Below are 18,719 nucleotides of genomic sequence, written 5' to 3'. Positions count from 1 at the left end.
AGTCTTCTGTAGTGTCCAAGCGGCTGTGAAACATGGCATCAGCAGCGTGGCATCAGCAGCGTGGTTTTTCCTCTGGCTGTGGAGCAGAGCTGCAGCTTGCAGAGCAGGGCATTTTGGCCCACCAGTTTATCTTCAGGAAGAAAGCGAGATTGTTCCTACAGATGCTTTGTGAGGTGCCAGAGAAATACAGGGTTCCTTTAAAGGCTCACCTGAGGGATATCTGCATTTTCACCAACCGAAGTCTTCCACCTGCAGGAACCTCAGGGGAAAAGTGTCTGCTTGTGCTGGCAATAATGAAGTGTAAAAATCACCATGCAGCCATCATTCCTCAACATCAAAAGAATATCGAAAATGAAAAACGTTTTCTGGATCATTAAGTGAAAAAGTTCAGCAGAAGAGGAGGACAGCCAAGGGCTGAAGGCAAACGGCAGCAGGAGGAGCGAGCTGCAGAGCGTCTGCAGAGCGTCTGCGGAGCGTCTGCAGAGCGTCTGCGGAGCGTCTGCGGAGCGTCTGCGGAGCGTCTGCGGAGCGAGCTGCGGAGCGTCTGCGGAGCGTGCTGCGGAGCGTCTGCGGAGCGAGCTGCGGAGCGTCTGCGTTCCCACCGCCGCAGAGCTTACTCAACATGGCCAGCAGTCCAACTGCAGCTTTCAACTCTGCCTCTGTTCCAACACACCTGGATTGTTGGACCAGATTGAACACAAAAAGAAGCAAAGACATTGTTCTTTGTGACCAAATTTATTATTCCAACATGTCATTACACAGCAGGGTTTTGAGCAGTCTCTACAGTAGATGGCTTCCTATCATTAACATTCCCAGGTGACTGTTGCCGGTGGCAACCTGTGAACTTACAGTTGGGTTCAAAGATAAGGCCAGAGCATCACCTGCTGTTGGAGTTATGGATCTTTCAAGTCAGTTGGAGCTCTCTATGAAAATCCCTGCAGCTAAAGGAACCAAGTGAAGCCAGTATGAACAACAGAAAGCCTGGAATGAATCCCCACTGAGAAAACAGACAGACAGAAGTCTATCGTCCAACACAAACACAGGAGACGCAACCAACAAGCTCTTTGGAACAAGCGTATTACTTTAGGAATCATACCATGGGATTTTAGAACAAAATTCAGGAGACATGTTTGAACAGAAGCTGAACAGAAGCTGAACTGTGACAGCTCTAAACACACCTGTAGCTTCCTATAGTTAGAGAATGAAAGCCTGAGATCAGGACAACAGAGGAGGAGTGCTGGGAGACAGCGGGGTTCTCTGCACCCTAGGGGGCTGGAGGGGGCGTTCACAGGTCCTTCAGGTCCTTCTGGATGCCCCACAGTGTGTCGGCGCTCTTCTTCAGCTGGGCAATCTCTGCGTCTGTCAGGGTCATGTTAACCACGCTGCTGACGCCGCTGCCGTTCAGGACGCAGGGCAGGGACAGGAAGACCTCGCCGTCGATGCCGTACATGCCCTGGAACACAGCCAGAAGGAAAACATTCAGGCCCACACTTCACTTGTCAGCTATACTCCGATGGCCTACATCTTAGGAAGTTAGAATATGATTGGAGAGTTTAAGAAGGTATTTATTACATGGATTGAGTCTGCAGGCGGAGGGGCTTCTGGCTGACAAAAAAACTAATTCAGTTTCTCTGCAAGTTATAATATTCCATCAGATCAACAAATATGGCTCTACTGTAGTGTACAGTATCTGCACTCAGTACTTTGACTGGGCTCATTTTTATCGTACAACATGTGAAGCATGTGGTTAGCCGGTGGTTCTGCTGAGGTTCAGGAAGTCCAGGTTGCCATGGCAGCTGATGGACTGTTGTGTGGGTTTAGGCCAGGCTGGTTCCCTGTGGTTACCATGGTGATGGTTATCCTTGGCAGTGTGGGGCATTAGCAAAAGTTCTGTTGAGAAAAGCTGCAGAATGTTCTGATCCTCCTGCTCTGTAGTCCACGTCCTGTCTGTGTGTGTGTCTGTGTGTGTGTGTGTGTCTGTGTGTGTGTGTGTGTGTGTGTGTGTGTGTGGTGTGTGTGTGTGTCTGTGTGTGTGTCTGTCTTTGTGTGTGTGTGTGTGTCTGTGTGTGTGTGTGTGTGTGTCTGTGTGTCTGTGTGTGTGTGTGTGTGTGTCTGTGTGTGTGTGTGTGTGTGTGTCTGTGTGTCTGTGTGTGTGTGTTTGTGGGTCTAGAACAGGAGTCACCAACCTTTTGGAGTCTGGGAGCTTCTTCACAGGTATAGAGCAAAACGAAATGCTACTTGTTTGATGCAGACAGAAATTTTCTTGGCTCAGCCTTTATAACAATACATATATGGTAACAAGGGATTTGATCATATTAATGTTAGGGAATACTCACAACAGTTATCAGTAATGATTTACCATGGCAGATTTGGTTAATTGTCATTATGTGATCAGAAGTTCTTAGTTTAAAGTTTTCACTTTGATTCCCTTTCGCAGCTTTTCTGTGTGATTCTAAGTGACTGACAGTATGGATTGTTGCAGCAGCGCCTGCAGCCGTACGCACCGAGTACCTTGAGATTTACCTTTAAATCAAAAAACAAAATAGTTATTGTATGTTTTATTATCTAACCCTCTTTACTATTATCAAAATTGTGGAGAAAAAAGATATTTTGTGTCAAAACATCTTGTACGTAGTGCACGAGTGTGAATCTGTGGGGGTCAAAGGGTACGCAAAAGGCCAAATCTTATTGGTTTTACTTCTGTTAATTTAGCACTTTTTCAGTGAGCTAACAATGAATGAGCTCCTGTTGTTCTAATTCCTGCCTGAGCTGTTTACCGTGCGCGGTTCTGGCAGGTAGATGGTTTATTAGCCTTTTCGTGGTTTCGCTAACTGAAAAGCTGACAGGTCACATGTTGACTGACCTCAGCAGATGCCGAAAAAAAGTTAAGATTGGAGAGTAGCACAAAACTATCACAGCACCTGACCTGCAAGAGCACAACATCTCTCCACCAGCACAAACCTAAACCACAAAAGCAGCAGATTTTTTATTTTTTTTTTTTTACAAATGATGCTAAATAATAATGACATGAAAGCGAAGCTGACCTGTGTTGATTCCCAGGTCCAGATGGTGTCATATGTCCAGTGGAGGAGAAGGTGCTTCATTTCTGGTCTTTTGGGGAGCGTTTCTACTAGATTCAATTGTTCAAACCGCAGACTCAGAAGCTCAGTAGGAGCAGCAGATGTCTGCCATCCGGTGACCCGCCAGAACCACATAAGGTAAAAGCTCAGCCGGGATCCAAACGACTGCTGTTGGAACTACGAGTGGGATCAAACTCCGCTCATTCATTTTTAGCTTACAGAAAAAGCGCCAAGCCGCCAAATAAACAAAGGGCTTTGACATGCCCTTTGACCCCCACAGACTCACTATGTACAAGATGTTTTGACATGAGGGGTTTTTTTTCTCCACAATTTTGCTGGTGGTAGCTAACCCCCTGTGCCACTGCAGCACGCCCCACGTTTGGAGGCCTCAGTCCTGGACGTGGACGTCGCAGGTTCCACTCCCGGACCCGGCGACCCTACCGCATGTCTTTCCCCCTCCTGGTGGTTCAAAAAAATGTGAACCACTAGCACCGCTAAAAACCAAATAAATAAATAATAAAGAAAATTTTGCTAATAGTATACAGGGTCAGAAAATAAAAATTCCAGAAGTTATTCTTTCCTTTTTTAAAGGAAAATCTCAAGGTACCAGAGTGGGTGCAGCTGCAGGCGCTGCGCATAATTCTGAACTTTAACCCTAGGAAAGAGTTGTATACATAAAGCAATTTTTTAAAATATTTCTATAATTCATTTTTTTTCAATTCTAAACATGAACAAATATTATTTCAAGATAAAAACATTGAATTGAATATTTTTGGCAGTGCTCCCTGATGACAATGGCTGTTTTTAGACAGGACACTGACAAGGTCCCCTCGGGGGACCAGGAGGCTGCAGGCCCCGTGTTGGTGACCCCTGGAGGCTGCGGGCCCCGTGTTGGTGACCCCTGGTCTAGAAGCTCTGAGTCCAGCTACAAGCCCACTGCTAGTGAACCTCTTACAACTGAACTTTGCTTCACAATCTTACCAAGGCTGCAGTTATTCCTCAGCTTCTATTAAATGTTTTCCTATCACTCTACTTTGAATAAACTGCCTTATTGTTGTGTGACGAGCCAGATACTTAAAAAAAACAAAACAAACCAAAAGAAATACTCTGGTCTTCTTAGAACCTGAAGTTTGGGTTTCTGTTCACCAGAACGACCACAGATAACAGAAAAACATTTGAAATGTAATGAAAGAAATGTACATTTATAGGAATTTATTTCATTTCCTTTGGGATCAAAGTATTTCTGAATTCAATCTGACTTTCAGAAAATTCAATTCATGCTTATAGAATTATGAATTGAATTCATGATTCAATTCATGAGATCATAATCTCAAGCAGAGACAAATGTGAATTTAAGCATGATTTGTGTGATGCTCAGTGTGTGACGGTGTGTGAGAGATGGCTGACCTTCACCATGGTGGAGACGGGGTGGACGCGGCTCAGGTTCTTCACGATGCTCTCAGTCAGGTCGGCCACACTGAAGCCAATGGCCCAGTTGGTGTAACCCTTCAGCTTGATCACTTCATAGGCACTGGAACAGAGTGTGTCCTGTTAACACCAGCCCTCAGTGAGGAAGCATCAGAAAGGCTTGTATCCCCAACACACCCGCACACACACACACACGCACGCACACCCACACACACACGCACACACACACACGCACACACACCCGCACACACACACCACCCGCACACACACACACGCACGCACACACACACAGGCAGCAAATAATGATTCAATTACTAATCCATCATTCAAACAAATAAGTTGACACATTCTGCATATTTTGCATTTATACACTTAAGACTTTTTTGTACAATGTTAATGCATAAAAAATGAAAACAATTCAATTAACCTTTTAGCAGGAAAATGAACATTACTTAATGCAACAACAGCATTTCTTTAGCAATCATCTGATCTTTTGCAGAGGATGGACCGGAGCTAACGTGTGTAGAACTCAGCAGGGCTGATCAGGAGATTATTTTTTCAACAAGCAGATGAAGATATTCTTCATATATCTGTCTCTATAACCCTCAGCAGATGATATTTGCAGCAACAGTGCCAGAGTCTCAGGTTCTGTTCCCCCAGGGCTCATCTGTAATTAGTGCTGCAGAAACCCACTTCCACCTCACTGTTCATGTTCCTAATTATGAGTCCTTCATGTTCCCAGCTGACAGGAGGGTAACCACAGTGATCAGACCAACCTGTCCACCACAGCCTTATGTGTTGCCTTCCACTGCTCCTTGTCTGCATCGGTGCCGATCTCAGGGTTCAGCTTCTGCAGGTTGACTCCTGCGACGTTCGCACCGCTCCACACAGGAACTGTGGTAGCAGCACATCAGGTCAGTTTGGCTTCAGTGTGTGGAGAGCAGCTGCAGCAGAACGACACTCACCGCTGGTGTCTCCGTGCTCACCCAGCACCCAGCCGTTGAAGGAGCTGGCGTGGATGCCGAGGCGTTCGGCCATCAGTTGACGGAAGCGAGCGGAGTCCAGGTTGGTGCCGCTGCCAATGATGCGGTGCTTTGGCAGACCGCTCAGCTTCCAGGTCACATAGGTCAGCACATCAACTGGAATTTCAAAGAATCAGACAGAAAAATAAGGAGGACAGAGTGAATACAGCAGGGCTCCAAGAAAACTTGTTGCTCTGACAAGAAGTCGTTCTCACCAGGGTTTGAAACGACCAGGATTGTACAGTTGGGGCTGTACTTTACGATCTGTGGGATGATGGCCTTGAAGACACTGACGTTCCTCTGGACCAGATTGAGGCGGCTCTCACCCTCCTGTTGTCGAACGCCAGCCGTCACCACCACCACACGGGAGTTTGCCGTCACGGCATAGTCTGACAGGACAGACAGAAGCAGACCTGTTGGCGCTCATCTGGAGAGGGGCAGGCACCAGAGTGACCTCAGTGCAACCGCTCACCTTTATCAGCAACCACCTTGGATGTCTTCAGGAACAGCAGGCCATGCTGCAGGTCCATCATCTCTCCTTTCAGTCGGTCCTCCATCACATCCACTAGAGCCAGCTCGTCACACAGGTCCTAAAGGGACAAAAAAAATAAAATAAAGAATGAGCCAACATTAGCATTACCTTGTTCACACGCAGGGGGAGAGACTTACCCGCAGCAGGATGCTAACGGCAGATGCCATGCCGACCTGGCCCACGCCAACCACGGTCACCTTGTTCCTGGGAGGCTCAGCGGAGGAGCTGGCCAGTGGGGTGATCAACTTCTGCAGGACTGAAGACATTCTTGGTTCTGAAGAGACACAGGTCACATGTCCAATAAACGTTACTCAGTTGGTAAAAACCAACACTTCATGCCACCAATATCCACCGTTCTTTAAGTCAAAGATTCTCTGGAAGGTATCTTCACTGACACCTTCCAGATGTCCTCCTTCCTGACCACAGAGCATTGCAGTGCAGGGCTGAGCAGCATGCAGCGTTACCTTTAATACTTTCTAAATTAATAATCCAGACAGGGATTGAAATTAGGGCTGAGCAATATGGCTGAAAAACATACCACAACATAATCCTTTCATATCACTTGATCATTATTTATTTGTTTTAAATATCTGAAATATTGCCAAACTGGTTACATTTTCGGTTTTATTTACAGATTCCTCTCTAGCTTGCTCTTACTCAACAGGTTGTTGCTAGGTAACCACCAAATTTGCTTAGCTGGCTGCAAGAGTTTGAGCAGCTACAGCCTTCCCTCTGCCTACAACACCCAGAATGCCATGCAGTTTTGAATCAAATTTTAATGAAAATAAACATAGTTCCTAAAAGTCTAAAGTGGAAGTGATCTTCTCCATCTTAGTGGGGAAAAGCAGCACAAAGCATAGTGGACCCATGGCTTCCAGAGCAACAAAAAGAAAACCATGTTGACAACAAAGAACCATGTCATAGATGAAGTAGCTTTCCCCCCTCACAGTCAACTGACTGCAAGTTCCGCAACCAGCTGGACGGGAGCAGCCTGACAGGTTCTTACAGTTACATGATCACCTGATGGCCCAACGCCTCGGCATCCACACCAGCTCCTTCAACGGCTGGGTGAACATGAACAAAATGGCTGCTGTCCAGATCGACCGATGAGACGGAGAAGGAAAACATGGAAGACGATGTTGTGCACAATTTAGAATCATAAAACAGGGCTTGCTTATTCTGGTGTTGACGCCCATGAGAACTGCTCATGAAAGAAAACGACAACAAGATAGTACTTTCTAGCTCACTAATTGTGAGATAGAAAGTACAAGGATTGATCACAGAAAATAAGCACTTAAACTAAACAGACCTCGAGAGCTGACGTCCAGGAGGGGCTATGCTGACGTCCAGGAGGGGCTATGCTGGTTAAGCAGTAAGTTGGTTTTAACAACTCTTTCAGCAAACTTTACTGAGATCTGGTCACCTCAGTGAAAGTCTCTGCACAAGCATTGATACCCTTTCATTCACACTTGGACAGTTAGCAGGCGCCTCGGGCCCGACCCAAAATACATCCTGGTGGAGTATCTACAGCACAACCTCTGAATGCTGGGAAATGGGTCACATCAAGGCTGTTGTGGACTGTTTCTGGAATTACCATCTGTCTTCGACTTCAAAACTCTCAGCTGACCACAGGGAGATTGCTTGTTTATACCACAGGCAATATCCAGAATTTTATAGCATCAAACTGACTAATTTTATAGTTAGCAACTGACTATAAAGGTTGAAGAGTCCACACCTTCAGAAAACTATAGTTTCTCAACAGATGAGAGTCCAGACTATCTGGATAAAGTGAAGCGTAGAACAAGATGGGTTTTTTTACCAGGATCATTCTGAGGGAGAGGCGGGGAGAAACAGACACATTGAGGCTGAAAGTATGTCAAGTCTGCAAAGGTTACAGATCTGCTTCTGCAGAAACATCTGAATTTTAGAATGTAGCTCTACAGCATTTGTCCGAATGATTCTAGAAAAACAATTCTATCAAAAATCGCAATTCCTATTCCTGGGAATTCTGAATTGATACAATGTTCAAAAGTCTCTTATAAAATGCATTTAAGTTGTACGTCTGTCCTGCTCATTTTCGAGTACACTAAAATATTACATTACGTGTCCACTCACACACCGGGTCAATGATTCTTTGATATTATTTCATTTAAGAAAAAGGCAGACAGCTAAGCTAACATAATAGATACAATAGATTATCTGTTTGTACAAACAGCTTAAGATAATTTAACTAACAATTTTATGCACAAACTTATTTTTGCTTAAATATAAACTGATGGAATTTGATCAGTAAGGTATCAACCTTAGAGAATTGTTTTGAATGAATGTTCCATTTGTTCACTGTTTTTCCTCTTGTCAGTCACATCATTTAAGCGTTTGCTTTCTGGATTTGAAATTAGTACTTAGTCAAATTAGTACTTTGTAAAATTAGTACTTAGTCAAATTAGTACTTTGTAAAATTAGTACTTAGTCTAGCTACATCAGACTAAGTAGCGCACAGTCAGCCGGGTAAAGCTCTAGGATGACTGAGCAGAAAGTTTGCACTCCTGTTAGAGGGCTTAGTTATGATTCCACTTCTTTTTGTTACTGCAAAAAAAGTCAAAGTCTAACATTAACTGTGTGACAATGTTTCTCATTTCTGCAGTTAGCAGAACCCCATAAATAAACTGAGTCTCTGTCATCACTCTCACTCTCTTAAGCAATATGCTGTACTACACTGCACAATCAATACAGCTAAAGCTCTTGTATTTCAACATGGATCAACAAGTTTTGCAATGAAAGTCAAAGGGTCATCCAACAGCAGCCTGGGTTCAGAAGTGAAACAGTAAGAGAATAAAATCCACCACAGCAAATGTGCTTTAACAGAAGACCTATGTTAAATCTTACAGTTAAAAAGTGACAATAATTTAAAGAACAAATGACATCCAAACTTCCTACACATCTTTTGGTCGCTCATGGGATTTACATACTCTACAAACGGGGAGTAAAAATATCAGTGTGAAAATCTTACTACTCTTATTAAAAAATTTCTAATTGTTTTTATTGCTATTAAACTCAGACAACATTATTACACTTATAATGCATTTCTTGTAAGCAAAATAAAGATGAAGTAGCTTTCCCCCCTCACAGTCAACTGACTGCAAGTTCACAGCAACGAGCTGGACGGGAACAGCCTGACAGGTTCTGCAGAATTTTTGACTCAAGCTTCTCTCAGATTCCGGGTCGGGGAAGACCCAGCTAACAGACTGGTCTGTTAGCTGGGTCAGCATGCAGGGTGAGGCAGCAATAATCTGATGGTGTGAGATGAGGAGAAGAGCAGAGGAGAACCGAGGTCGCAGTCAAACAAACATGTTTGACTTTTTTATTGTGGGCTGTGAATGTGGGTGAACTGATAACACTTGGCACAACAATCAGAATCTGGTTTTGATCGCTTTCCTGATGCACATTTAAGCCCAGGGTCTAAAATATTCAGCATGTTAGCTCAGGTTGCTAACAGGCATGTCAAGGTCAAATGAACATTGGCCCTCAGTGGGGTAAGTGCCATGTCCATACAGGGACACAAACCTCTGTGTGTCCTTTGCTGTCCAGCTCCCTGTGTGTCTCACAATAGCCTGCAGGACACAAAGGCCTGCTTCAGGGTTCATGTTACATAAGCAGTCCTTCTCTCCTATTGCTTTGAAACTATTTCTGTGAGGCCAGCAGCCTGTGGAGCAGTTGGACTCGTTTCAAGGCAGACACGTTGGTTCTGCTGCCTTTGTGATGTGGAGCTTCAGAGGACGCTGGGCCCGAGTCCTTCCGTCGACCTTCATCCTGGACCCGAACGGGTTTCGAACAAAATGGAGGCTCCAATCAAACAAACTGCGCGATTTGAATTATTCCTTGGTCATAATAGTCACTTTCAACTAAATAAACGTAAAACTAATTAAACCGTATTCCACACAGTTCAAATGCAAAAAGTCTTTTTAAAGTAAACAATTCTATTTCTTCCGTTTCAAGCTGACATGATGAGTTAGCATCTCTTAATTACGTTCAAAGTCTGAAGAGAAAAGCTCAGTGATTAGCTGTGGTCTTTCATGTGTCTCATTCACCGAGACCCAACACGCTGCCTGCCTGCCTGTCGGAGGAGCATCCATTGCTGCTGCCGCCTTCAGCACGCACAGCAACGAGCAGGACGGAGCCGCGGCCCACAACTCACGAACATCAGCAGCAAGAGCAGCTCGAAATCACAAAAAATAGAATTTAAAAGAAAAACGTGTTGCAAACACTCACATATTTAAAGAAAAAGCTGATATCAGAAACCGTGTGAAGTCTGGTAGAGCGACGAGATGACCAGCGACAGTGAGGCAGAACGACCTGAAGCAGGAAGAGAAGAAAGGAGGAGATGGGAGGCGGGGCTCCAGCGGAGGGAGGCGGGGCTCCAGTGGAGGGAGGCGGGGCTCCAGTGGAGGGAGGCGGGGCTCCAGCGGAGGGAGGCGGGGCTCCAGCGGAGGGCCTGAACAGGATGTCCGGAAGCTGCTTGTTACATCACCGAATCACTTAGTCACACAGTTTAGATTTTTCATTCTCCTTTCGTAATAAACTTTTTGGCGTTTCCTCGTTTTGTGTTGACTATTTAAATTATTTTCATGTTTTGAAACACTGAAGTGTGACAAAATATGCAAAACAAATAAAACAAATAAGGATATCAGGAGAGGGCAAACACTTTTTCACATAGAATACAACAGATAGACAGAGAAATAGATAAGTGGAGTTGTCCTTAATTATCTTAATTTTTATAAAATGCTTTTTTATGTAATTATCTCCAGAGGTTCCACAGTCGTCCCCAGAACAGAACAGAACCGGAACCAAACCAGAACAGAGCCTGCATTCTTTATCAGCCTGTTGAATCTTTTTAATTTCCTGGTTGTGATACTGCTGACCCAACAGATGACAGCAGAAGAGATTACGCTCTCACCAACAAACTGGTTGTCCGCTGGATGTCTTTGTGGACAATTTGTTTATTTGCAGAAATGCAACTCAGGAAACAGAAACAGCTGTGTAAGCCAGTGCTAAAAGCCCAAGTAAAAAGTTTATGATGCTAATTTAATGTATTTTTCTTCAAGATTAAAAAGTATAAATAGATTTCATGTTTTGTTCTACTAATAAATATAAATTAAAAGTGATAAAAATCTTGAAACACTGTGAAATAGGCCTTTAGAGATTACTTTTAGAGATGGATTAAACAACCAATAGCTGACACAGTCTGATTTCACATCAGCCAATAAAGTTGATTGTCCTTTAACTGCTGTGCTGAGATTTTGCTCAGAACCCGTCAGACACGGTTGAAAGCTAACAGTTGCTTCCGTGAAGAGTTTGCCGAAATTTGATGAATCTGGAAATCGCTGAGAGGCTGAAGCTGGAAAAATCCCTGTCATATACCATCAGAACATGGTCATGTTTTTTTTCCATGTTATGGTGCACTTTGGGGCTGTGGTGCCCAGAGACCCAATGATCATCCACATCAGAACTTGGATGGTGAGCTCCAGCCCAGAGAACCAAGAGAACTGGTAGAACTGTGAAACATTGAATGGACAGACACATTGGAAAGACTATTATTTACTTAATTTTATTTTCTGTTTAAAAAGCGCACAATTTTGATTTATTTATAAATGTGGATCCACAATTGTTTATTACATTAAATTCTATTCTTTCTTACACATACTGAGCCTAGGTGTTGTTACTCACACCTAGGCTCCCTTGAATTTAGAGTCTTCTGATCCAGCCTAACTTTCTTTATATTTGCATATAATTGGTATTAGTCATTAAAGTAAATTAATTTATCTGCCATTTATTAATATCAAGTATATTTGAAGTAACTTCCTTGTGGGTTACACCTGAGTGCAGCACCACTTGACATGCTGGTATCTACATTGCAGTCAATCCAGGAGGGACATGCATTTGTTCTTGGTGCTAATTGATTATATCCATGAGCAGAGATAAGGAAGACTGTGTAGATATTAGTTCTAAGACAACTTGTACTGTCCATATTAATGCAAAGTATATTTGGTGTTTGAACTGTTAACATAGGCAGTTACAAATACCTTCAGTATTTGGGGATTTTAACTTTTCACAGAGAGCTGTGGTCTCTACTCCCTATGAATAGCAGGACTCTACATCAATATTGCAAGTTATATCAAAGCTGTTGATGCTGTAGTTGCATGTTTAGGGTCTTTGTTCTATAGAAAGGTCAACTCAAACCTCTTTTTTTTTCCAAAGAGTTTTTGCTGCACTAGTGGCTTGTATTTTTGACAGTTGGCAGACAGGAAAGAGGGCAAGGACAGGGGGGGAAACATGCGGCAAAGGTCACCGGGACCAGGAGTCAAACCTGCAACATCCGCGTCGAGGACTGAGGCCTCCAAACGTGGGGCGTGCTAACCCCCTGCGCCACCACAGCACACCCAATCTCTAGACTTCTGAAACAACTAAAACTACTGTCCTCCAGGATATCTGATGAGTTCGGGAGGCAGGACTGCCATCTACCAAATGTACTAACTGCCATCTACCAAATTGTTATTGACATTCCAACATACAAGACTGATATACTGTTATGTTTTAGAGAAGATTGAATGGAAGTAGTGGCGTGAATAAAAGCAATCTTTGAGGTCCCACAAAGGGAAAATTCATGTGTCAGAACAAAATGTTTGTACGTGTTAAAAACAATAAATCAAAAACTAGAACATTTCTGATGAAATTTAACCGGAGCCTGCCAAAGTGTGCCGTTGGTTAGGACCCAGCGTTCTGATGCTAAAAATTAGCATCAATGCTAAAAAATTACAAAGTAGCATGTGGAGAATCACAAACATGATGACTAACATAGACTTGCACCATTCATTATGTTAAAATTAGTGTCTAATCTAAAATTAGCCAGAAAACTAATGTAAGTCTAAATGCTGTCAGTGGCATGTAGGTTATCATTCAAATGTTTTCTTTTGAATGTGTCCTAAACACTGTATGTGTTTAGGACACATTCAGTGTCCTAAACATTGCTAATAAGTAACAAAAATAGCTACAAGACATTAGCTAATGTTTGTGCTAATGTCTTGCTGTGTCTTGCACTCAGAGTGTCTTAACCCATACGAACATGAGAGAAAAAGATAATGCAACCTCGTATCATGCACTAGCCAGAGAGGAATCTAACGGCTTTCATTTTGACATTTTCAGTAATCTTAATTTTAAATGTCCAAACTAATTCCATGATTAACAGTGATAAAATGCCCAAAACACAAGTAGTTCTACAGTGCAGCTCATTCCTGAGAGTTAGTTAGAACTACAGTGATGCGTTTTTGTAGTTCTAATCAGCTGCTCTGCCCTGCTGCCTTCCGTTGCTATGGTAATGGATCCTCTGCCAGCTGTGAGTCAGACAGGCAGCTAGTTTGACTAAAAAAAGCAGTCCGAACAACTCCTTGTTTGGGAACCGTGATACGTATTGGAAAACCGTTTGAAGCGTATGAGAGGGCTATTTGTCGTCTCCGATAGTCCTACAATTCTATTCTGTAGCTCACTCACAGTAATAGCAGTGATGAGAGAAAGAAGGTGTGCACTGAGCTCAGAAATCTTTCAGAAATACATTGAAGTCAATCTGATTGAGCATGTAGAAATACTGTCCCATGACTTTGCTCTGAAGTACTTTGAAAGAAATCTGTAAGCCCTAGATAAGTTTTGAAAGTATTTTACTGGAGCAGGCATGCGTATCAATGTCATGAGCGAGTTTGATACTGATAGGGCGATATTTGTGGACGTGAGGACGAGTTAAAAATGTTTTGGGGTCAAAATGGCACTCCGTCCCACACTCTAATGAAACATCAGTTACACTCGAGTTTTCCCAAAAATCAAAAACTTTGCTGCGCTTAGAGACAAGTTGTGGAGAAACTGTAATTAGTGACGACGTCCTGTCTTAACTTTAGATCACAAGTGTATCTACAAACTGAAATTTGAATGGCATTTCTACGTGAATTCATGACAACACAGAAAATCTTCAAAAATAGAGTATTTTTAGGTGTTTTCTTTCCTTGCTCCAATCATTTCTAGGCGGTCTTTGGGGGTCGTTTTTTGCGAATTATGTCGCCACGATAACTCCAAATCTCACCATAAGTAATAGGTCCAATGCCGGGACCGAGTTAAAAGCACTGTTGGCTAAATATGCAGATGTATTTACTTCCCATGATGAGGATTTTGGTTAAACCAACCAGGTCAAGCATGAGATCCATCTCGGAGATGATGAACCATCTATAACACAGTATAATGAGGTTAAGGAGCACATCAGCAAGTCACTGAATAAGGGCATCATTAAGGAAAGCACGAGTGCTTATGGTTCCCCAGTGGTCTTGGTCAGGAAGGTGAATGGCAGCTTACACCTATGTGTTGACTGTCAGAAACTAAACAAAAAGACCCAAAGAGATACTTTTCCTTTTTCTCGTATTGATGAGTGTTTTGATGCCCTCCATAGACTTTGCCAGTGGATACCACCAGGTGGCTGTCAATGAAAATGATCAACACAGGACAGTACTCGCGTCTGCCTTTTGGGGTATGTAATGGACCAGCCACCTTCCAGAGACTAATGCAGTTAGGTCACTATGAGTGACCTAATTATGCAAATCATGCTGGTGTACATGATTTGTATGTACACCAGCACATCATATTTAGTGTATATTTTAGTGTACTCACAGTCTTTTGAAAGCCATTTAAAATGACTTGAGCTGATTCTGGGCAAGCTAAGAGTTACTGGGCCTAAAGTGAAGGTGGAGAAATGCCATTTTCTTCAGTCAAAAGTGCATTTTCTTGGTCATGAGATATCTGCTGAGGGCACTGGGACTGAAAACAGCAGCAGTGCAACAGTGGAAAATCTCCAACACACTAAAAGAGTGGAGGTCATTCTTGGGATTCTGCAGTTACTACAGAAGGTTCATAGACGGGTTTTCACAAATAGCACGCACTCTCCATTATGTGGTAAATGCATGTGTCAAAAATACTAGTTCTTCCGGTTCAAAGAGATCGTTTGGAGTGTTCTGGTCCCATGAGTGTCAAAAGGCATTTGTGCTACTAAAAGAGAAGCTGACCAGTGCTTCTCTGCTAGGTTATGCTGACTTTTCAGCATAACCTAGCATATATATATATATATATATATATATATATATATGTATATATATATATATATATATATATATACATATATATATATATATATATATATATATATTGTTGAGCTGACTGGATAGCTCAATACATAAGGCATCAGTATATCACCCGAGAGGGCAGGGTTCGAATCCAGTCTGGGTCCTTAGGCAAGACCCTTCAAGCTACTGCCTACCTCATACCATGAGAGATACTAAGTTGCGTAACATGCCGGCTCAGACGTCGCCCGGCCAAACAAGGTCTGCGTCAGGTGTTGGGGAACCAGAGCACCTTGATGACAAATGGGCTACTGGAACAAGACGGAAATGGGCGAGAGATGAAAATGTGGATCTGTTGGAATGCTACTACTCAAGTAACCCTAGTCAGAGGGGTTACATGCAAAGACTGGGGAAGGAATGGTTACTTCGACATCCCCAGTCAACACTAAGCGCTAAACAACTAGTAGCTCAGTGTTCCAACATCCGCAAACGGCAACTGCTATCACAACTTGAGATTGACGAGATACAACACAAATGCTACGGCAAAAGGGAGGAACCCGGATGTCAGGACTGTGGGGACTTAACTACAAGTCCACCCAGTGAGGGGATACACGGCCCCAATGAGCGAAACAGAGCTGAACGAGCTGCTGACCTGAGAGAGAGAATCATGACCCAAATGACAACCAGCCTCCTCGGCCAATTACAACGGCTGAGTGAAGTACCATCTGAAAGTCTCATTGAGAATGTGAATGCAGCATTGAGAACGATCCCTACCAACACCATAACAGAACCAATGAGCTGATCTACAACTCAGCATCAGTGATCCTTGAGATACTTGGCTATAAGAGCAACCATGAGACCCAATACCCACCATGGAAAAGACGGTTAGAGGCTAAAATCAAGGTAACAAGGAGGGAAGTGAGCCAACTGTCAGAGCTCCACAAGGGTACAATGAAAAGACCAGTACCCAAAGTACAGTCAGATGCCCATACCTGAAGCACTTGAAACTGCCAAACAGAGGCTCCAAGCCTTGTCCAGCCGCCTAAAGAATACACAAGGGAGAATGAATCCAGAAGGATTCTCCACTCAACCAGCTAAGGTGTACTCTCAATGGCAGGGTAATAACAACAGAGCAGACCCACCAAGGCTGGAGACTGAACAATACTGGAAAGGCATATGGGAAAGGGAGGCGTCCCACAACAGCAATGCACAGTGGCTGATCTCTCTACGAGAGGACCACAGCAACCTCCCTGAGCAAGCCACGGTAACCATCACTGCGACAGATGTTCAAGAAAGAGTCTCAGGCATGAAAAACTGGACAGCACCAGGGCCTGACATGATCCATGCCTACTGGCTAAAGAAACTCACTGCTCTCCATGAGCGACTGGCAGCCCAAATGAACCAGCTGCTACAAAGTGGGACTCACCCTGAATGGTTAACTGAAGGGCGGACAATCCTAATCCAGAAGGATCCATCAAAGGGTCCAGTCCCACCCAACTACCGACCAATAACCTGCCTCTCCACAACCTGGAAGCTCATGTCAGGCATCATAGCGGCCAAGATAAGCAAACACATGGATAACACATGAGCACGGCACAGAAGGGTATCGTAAAACCAGAGGAGCCAAACACCAACTCCTCGTAGACCGCACAGTTGCCCGAGACTGCAAACCGACACACCAACCTGTGCATGGCTTGGATCGATTACAAGAAAGCCTATGACTCAATGCCGCATACTTGGATCATTGAATGCCTAGAGATGTATAACATCAACAGGATTCTGAGAGCCTTCATTGCAAACTCGATGAAGCTGTGGAAAACCACCCTTGAAGCCAACTGCAAACCACTTGCACAAGTGTCCATCAAATGTGGCATATACCAAGGAGATGCTCTGTCCCCGCTACTGTTCTGCATAGGCCTGAACCCCTCAGCCAAATTATCAACAAGACTGGCTACGGATACCGACTCAAAAATGGGCCAACATCAGTCACCTCCTCTACATGGATGACATCAAGCTGTACGCCAAGAGTGAGCGAGACATCGACTCACTGATCCACACCACAAGGATCTACAGCACTGACATTGGGATGTCATTCGGACTAGAGAAGTGTGTCGGCTGATCACAAAGAGGGGGAAGGTGATCCGCACAGAAGGAGTCTCACTCCCACAAGGAACAATAGCAGACATAGAGGACAGTTACAAGTACCTAGGTATACCACAAGCAAATGGCAACCTCGATGAGACCACAAGGAAAGGAGCCACAGCTAAATACCTCCAACGAATAAGGCAAGTCCTGAGAAGCCAGCTCAATGGCAAGAACAAAATCCGTGCGATAAACAGCTATGCCCTGCCAGTAATCAGATACCCTGCTGGAATAATTAGCTGGCCAAAGGAGGAGATAAAAGCCACAGATATTAAGACTAGAAAGCTACTAACCATGCATGGAGGGTTCCATCCCAAATCCAGCACCCTGAGACTGTACACGAGCCGCAAGGACGGAGCAGAGGACTAGTGAGTGTGAGAACCACTGTCCAGGACGAAACAACTAAGATCCATAAATACATCAGGGACAAAGCCTCAACAGACAATGTGCTCAGTGAATGTCTCAGACAACAGGGAACGGAGGTTGAGGTGCCAGAGATACCATCATGGGAGGACAGCCCCTACATGGGATGTACCACCAGCAAATAACCCAAGTGGCTGATATCAGTAAATCCTACCAATGGCTGGAAAAAGCTGGACTCAAGGACAGCACAGAGGCCCTCATCCTGGCCGCCCAGGAACAGGCCCTAAACACCAGAGCAATAGAGGCCCAGATCTACCACACCAGACAAGACCCAAGGTGTAGGTTGTGCAAGGAGGCCCCTGAGACAGTCCAGCACATCATAGCAGGGTGCAAGATACTGGCAGGAAAAGCGTACATGGAGCGACATAACCAAGTGCCAGGCATAGTGTACAGAAACATCTGTGCAGAATATGGACTGGAAACCCCGAGATCAAAGTGGGAAACACCCCCAAAAGAGGTGGAGAACGCCAGAGCTAAGATCCTGTGGGACTTCCATCCAGACAGACAAAATGGTAATGGCGAACCAACCAGACATTGTCGTAGTGGATAAACATCAGAGGAAAGCCGTTGTGGTTGATGTAGCAATACCAAGTGATTGCAACATCAGGAAGAAGGAGCACGAGAAACTGGAGAAATACCAGGGCCTCAGGGAACTGGAGAGGGCCTGGAAGGTGAGGACCACAGTGGTGCCTGTGGTCATCGGGGCCCTCGGGGCAGTAACCCCCAAACTGGAGCAGTGGCTACAACAGATCCCAGGAACAACATCAGACATCTCAGTCCAGAAATGTGCAGCAGTCCTTGGCACAGCCAAGATACTGCGCAGAACCCTCAAGCTCCCAGGCCTCTGGTAGAGGACCCGAGCTCAGAGGATAAGAACCACCCGCGGTGGGTGAGAAGGGAATTTTTTTAGTTGAAACGGTTGCCAGCAATGCTAGATGAGGAA

The 18,719-nt window shown here is 44.3% G+C and overlaps 1 protein-coding gene across 1 annotated transcript; it reads right to left on the bottom strand.

Moving 5' to 3' along the window:
• Positions 1-716: 716 nt before the first annotated feature.
• On the bottom strand, positions 717-10,462 carry ldhba (lactate dehydrogenase Ba). The gene is made up of 8 exons (XM_055024251.1): positions 10,332-10,462; positions 6,200-6,336; positions 6,003-6,120; positions 5,746-5,919; positions 5,474-5,647; positions 5,285-5,402; positions 4,488-4,611; positions 717-1,453 (listed from the first exon to the last, which is right to left on the bottom strand). Exons 2-8 carry the CDS (start codon positions 6,326-6,328, stop codon positions 1,286-1,288), a joined length of 1,005 nt encoding a protein of 334 aa, XP_054880226.1. The 5' UTR covers positions 6,329-6,336; positions 10,332-10,462; the 3' UTR covers positions 717-1,285.
• Positions 10,463-18,719: the final 8,257 nt, after the last annotated feature.

This window comes from Poeciliopsis prolifica, unplaced genomic scaffold (genome assembly GCF_027474105.1).
Source record: "Poeciliopsis prolifica strain line A6 unplaced genomic scaffold, Auburn_PproV2 SCAFFOLD117, whole genome shotgun sequence".
Lineage (NCBI taxonomy): Eukaryota > Metazoa > Chordata > Actinopteri > Cyprinodontiformes > Poeciliidae > Poeciliopsis > Poeciliopsis prolifica.
The sequence above is the reverse complement of the archived record's forward strand: the minus strand, read 5'-3'. Positions and strand labels throughout refer to the sequence as shown.

What these genes read in the sequence shown, in the direction of transcription:
- ldhba (XM_055024251.1), bottom strand. Translation starts at nt 6,328, where the DNA reads ATGTCTTCAGTCCTGCAGAAGTTGATCACCCCACTGGCCAGCTCCTCC. An exon ending in CAAGGTGGTTGCTGATAAAG is followed by an intron (nt 5,920 to 6,002) that starts GTGAGCGGTTGC and finishes CTGTCCTGTCAG; the next exon opens with ACTATGCCGTGACGGCAAAC. An exon ending in CCTGGTCGTTTCAAACCCTG is followed by an intron (nt 5,648 to 5,745) that starts GTGAGAACGACT and finishes TTGAAATTCCAG; the next exon opens with TTGATGTGCTGACCTATGTG.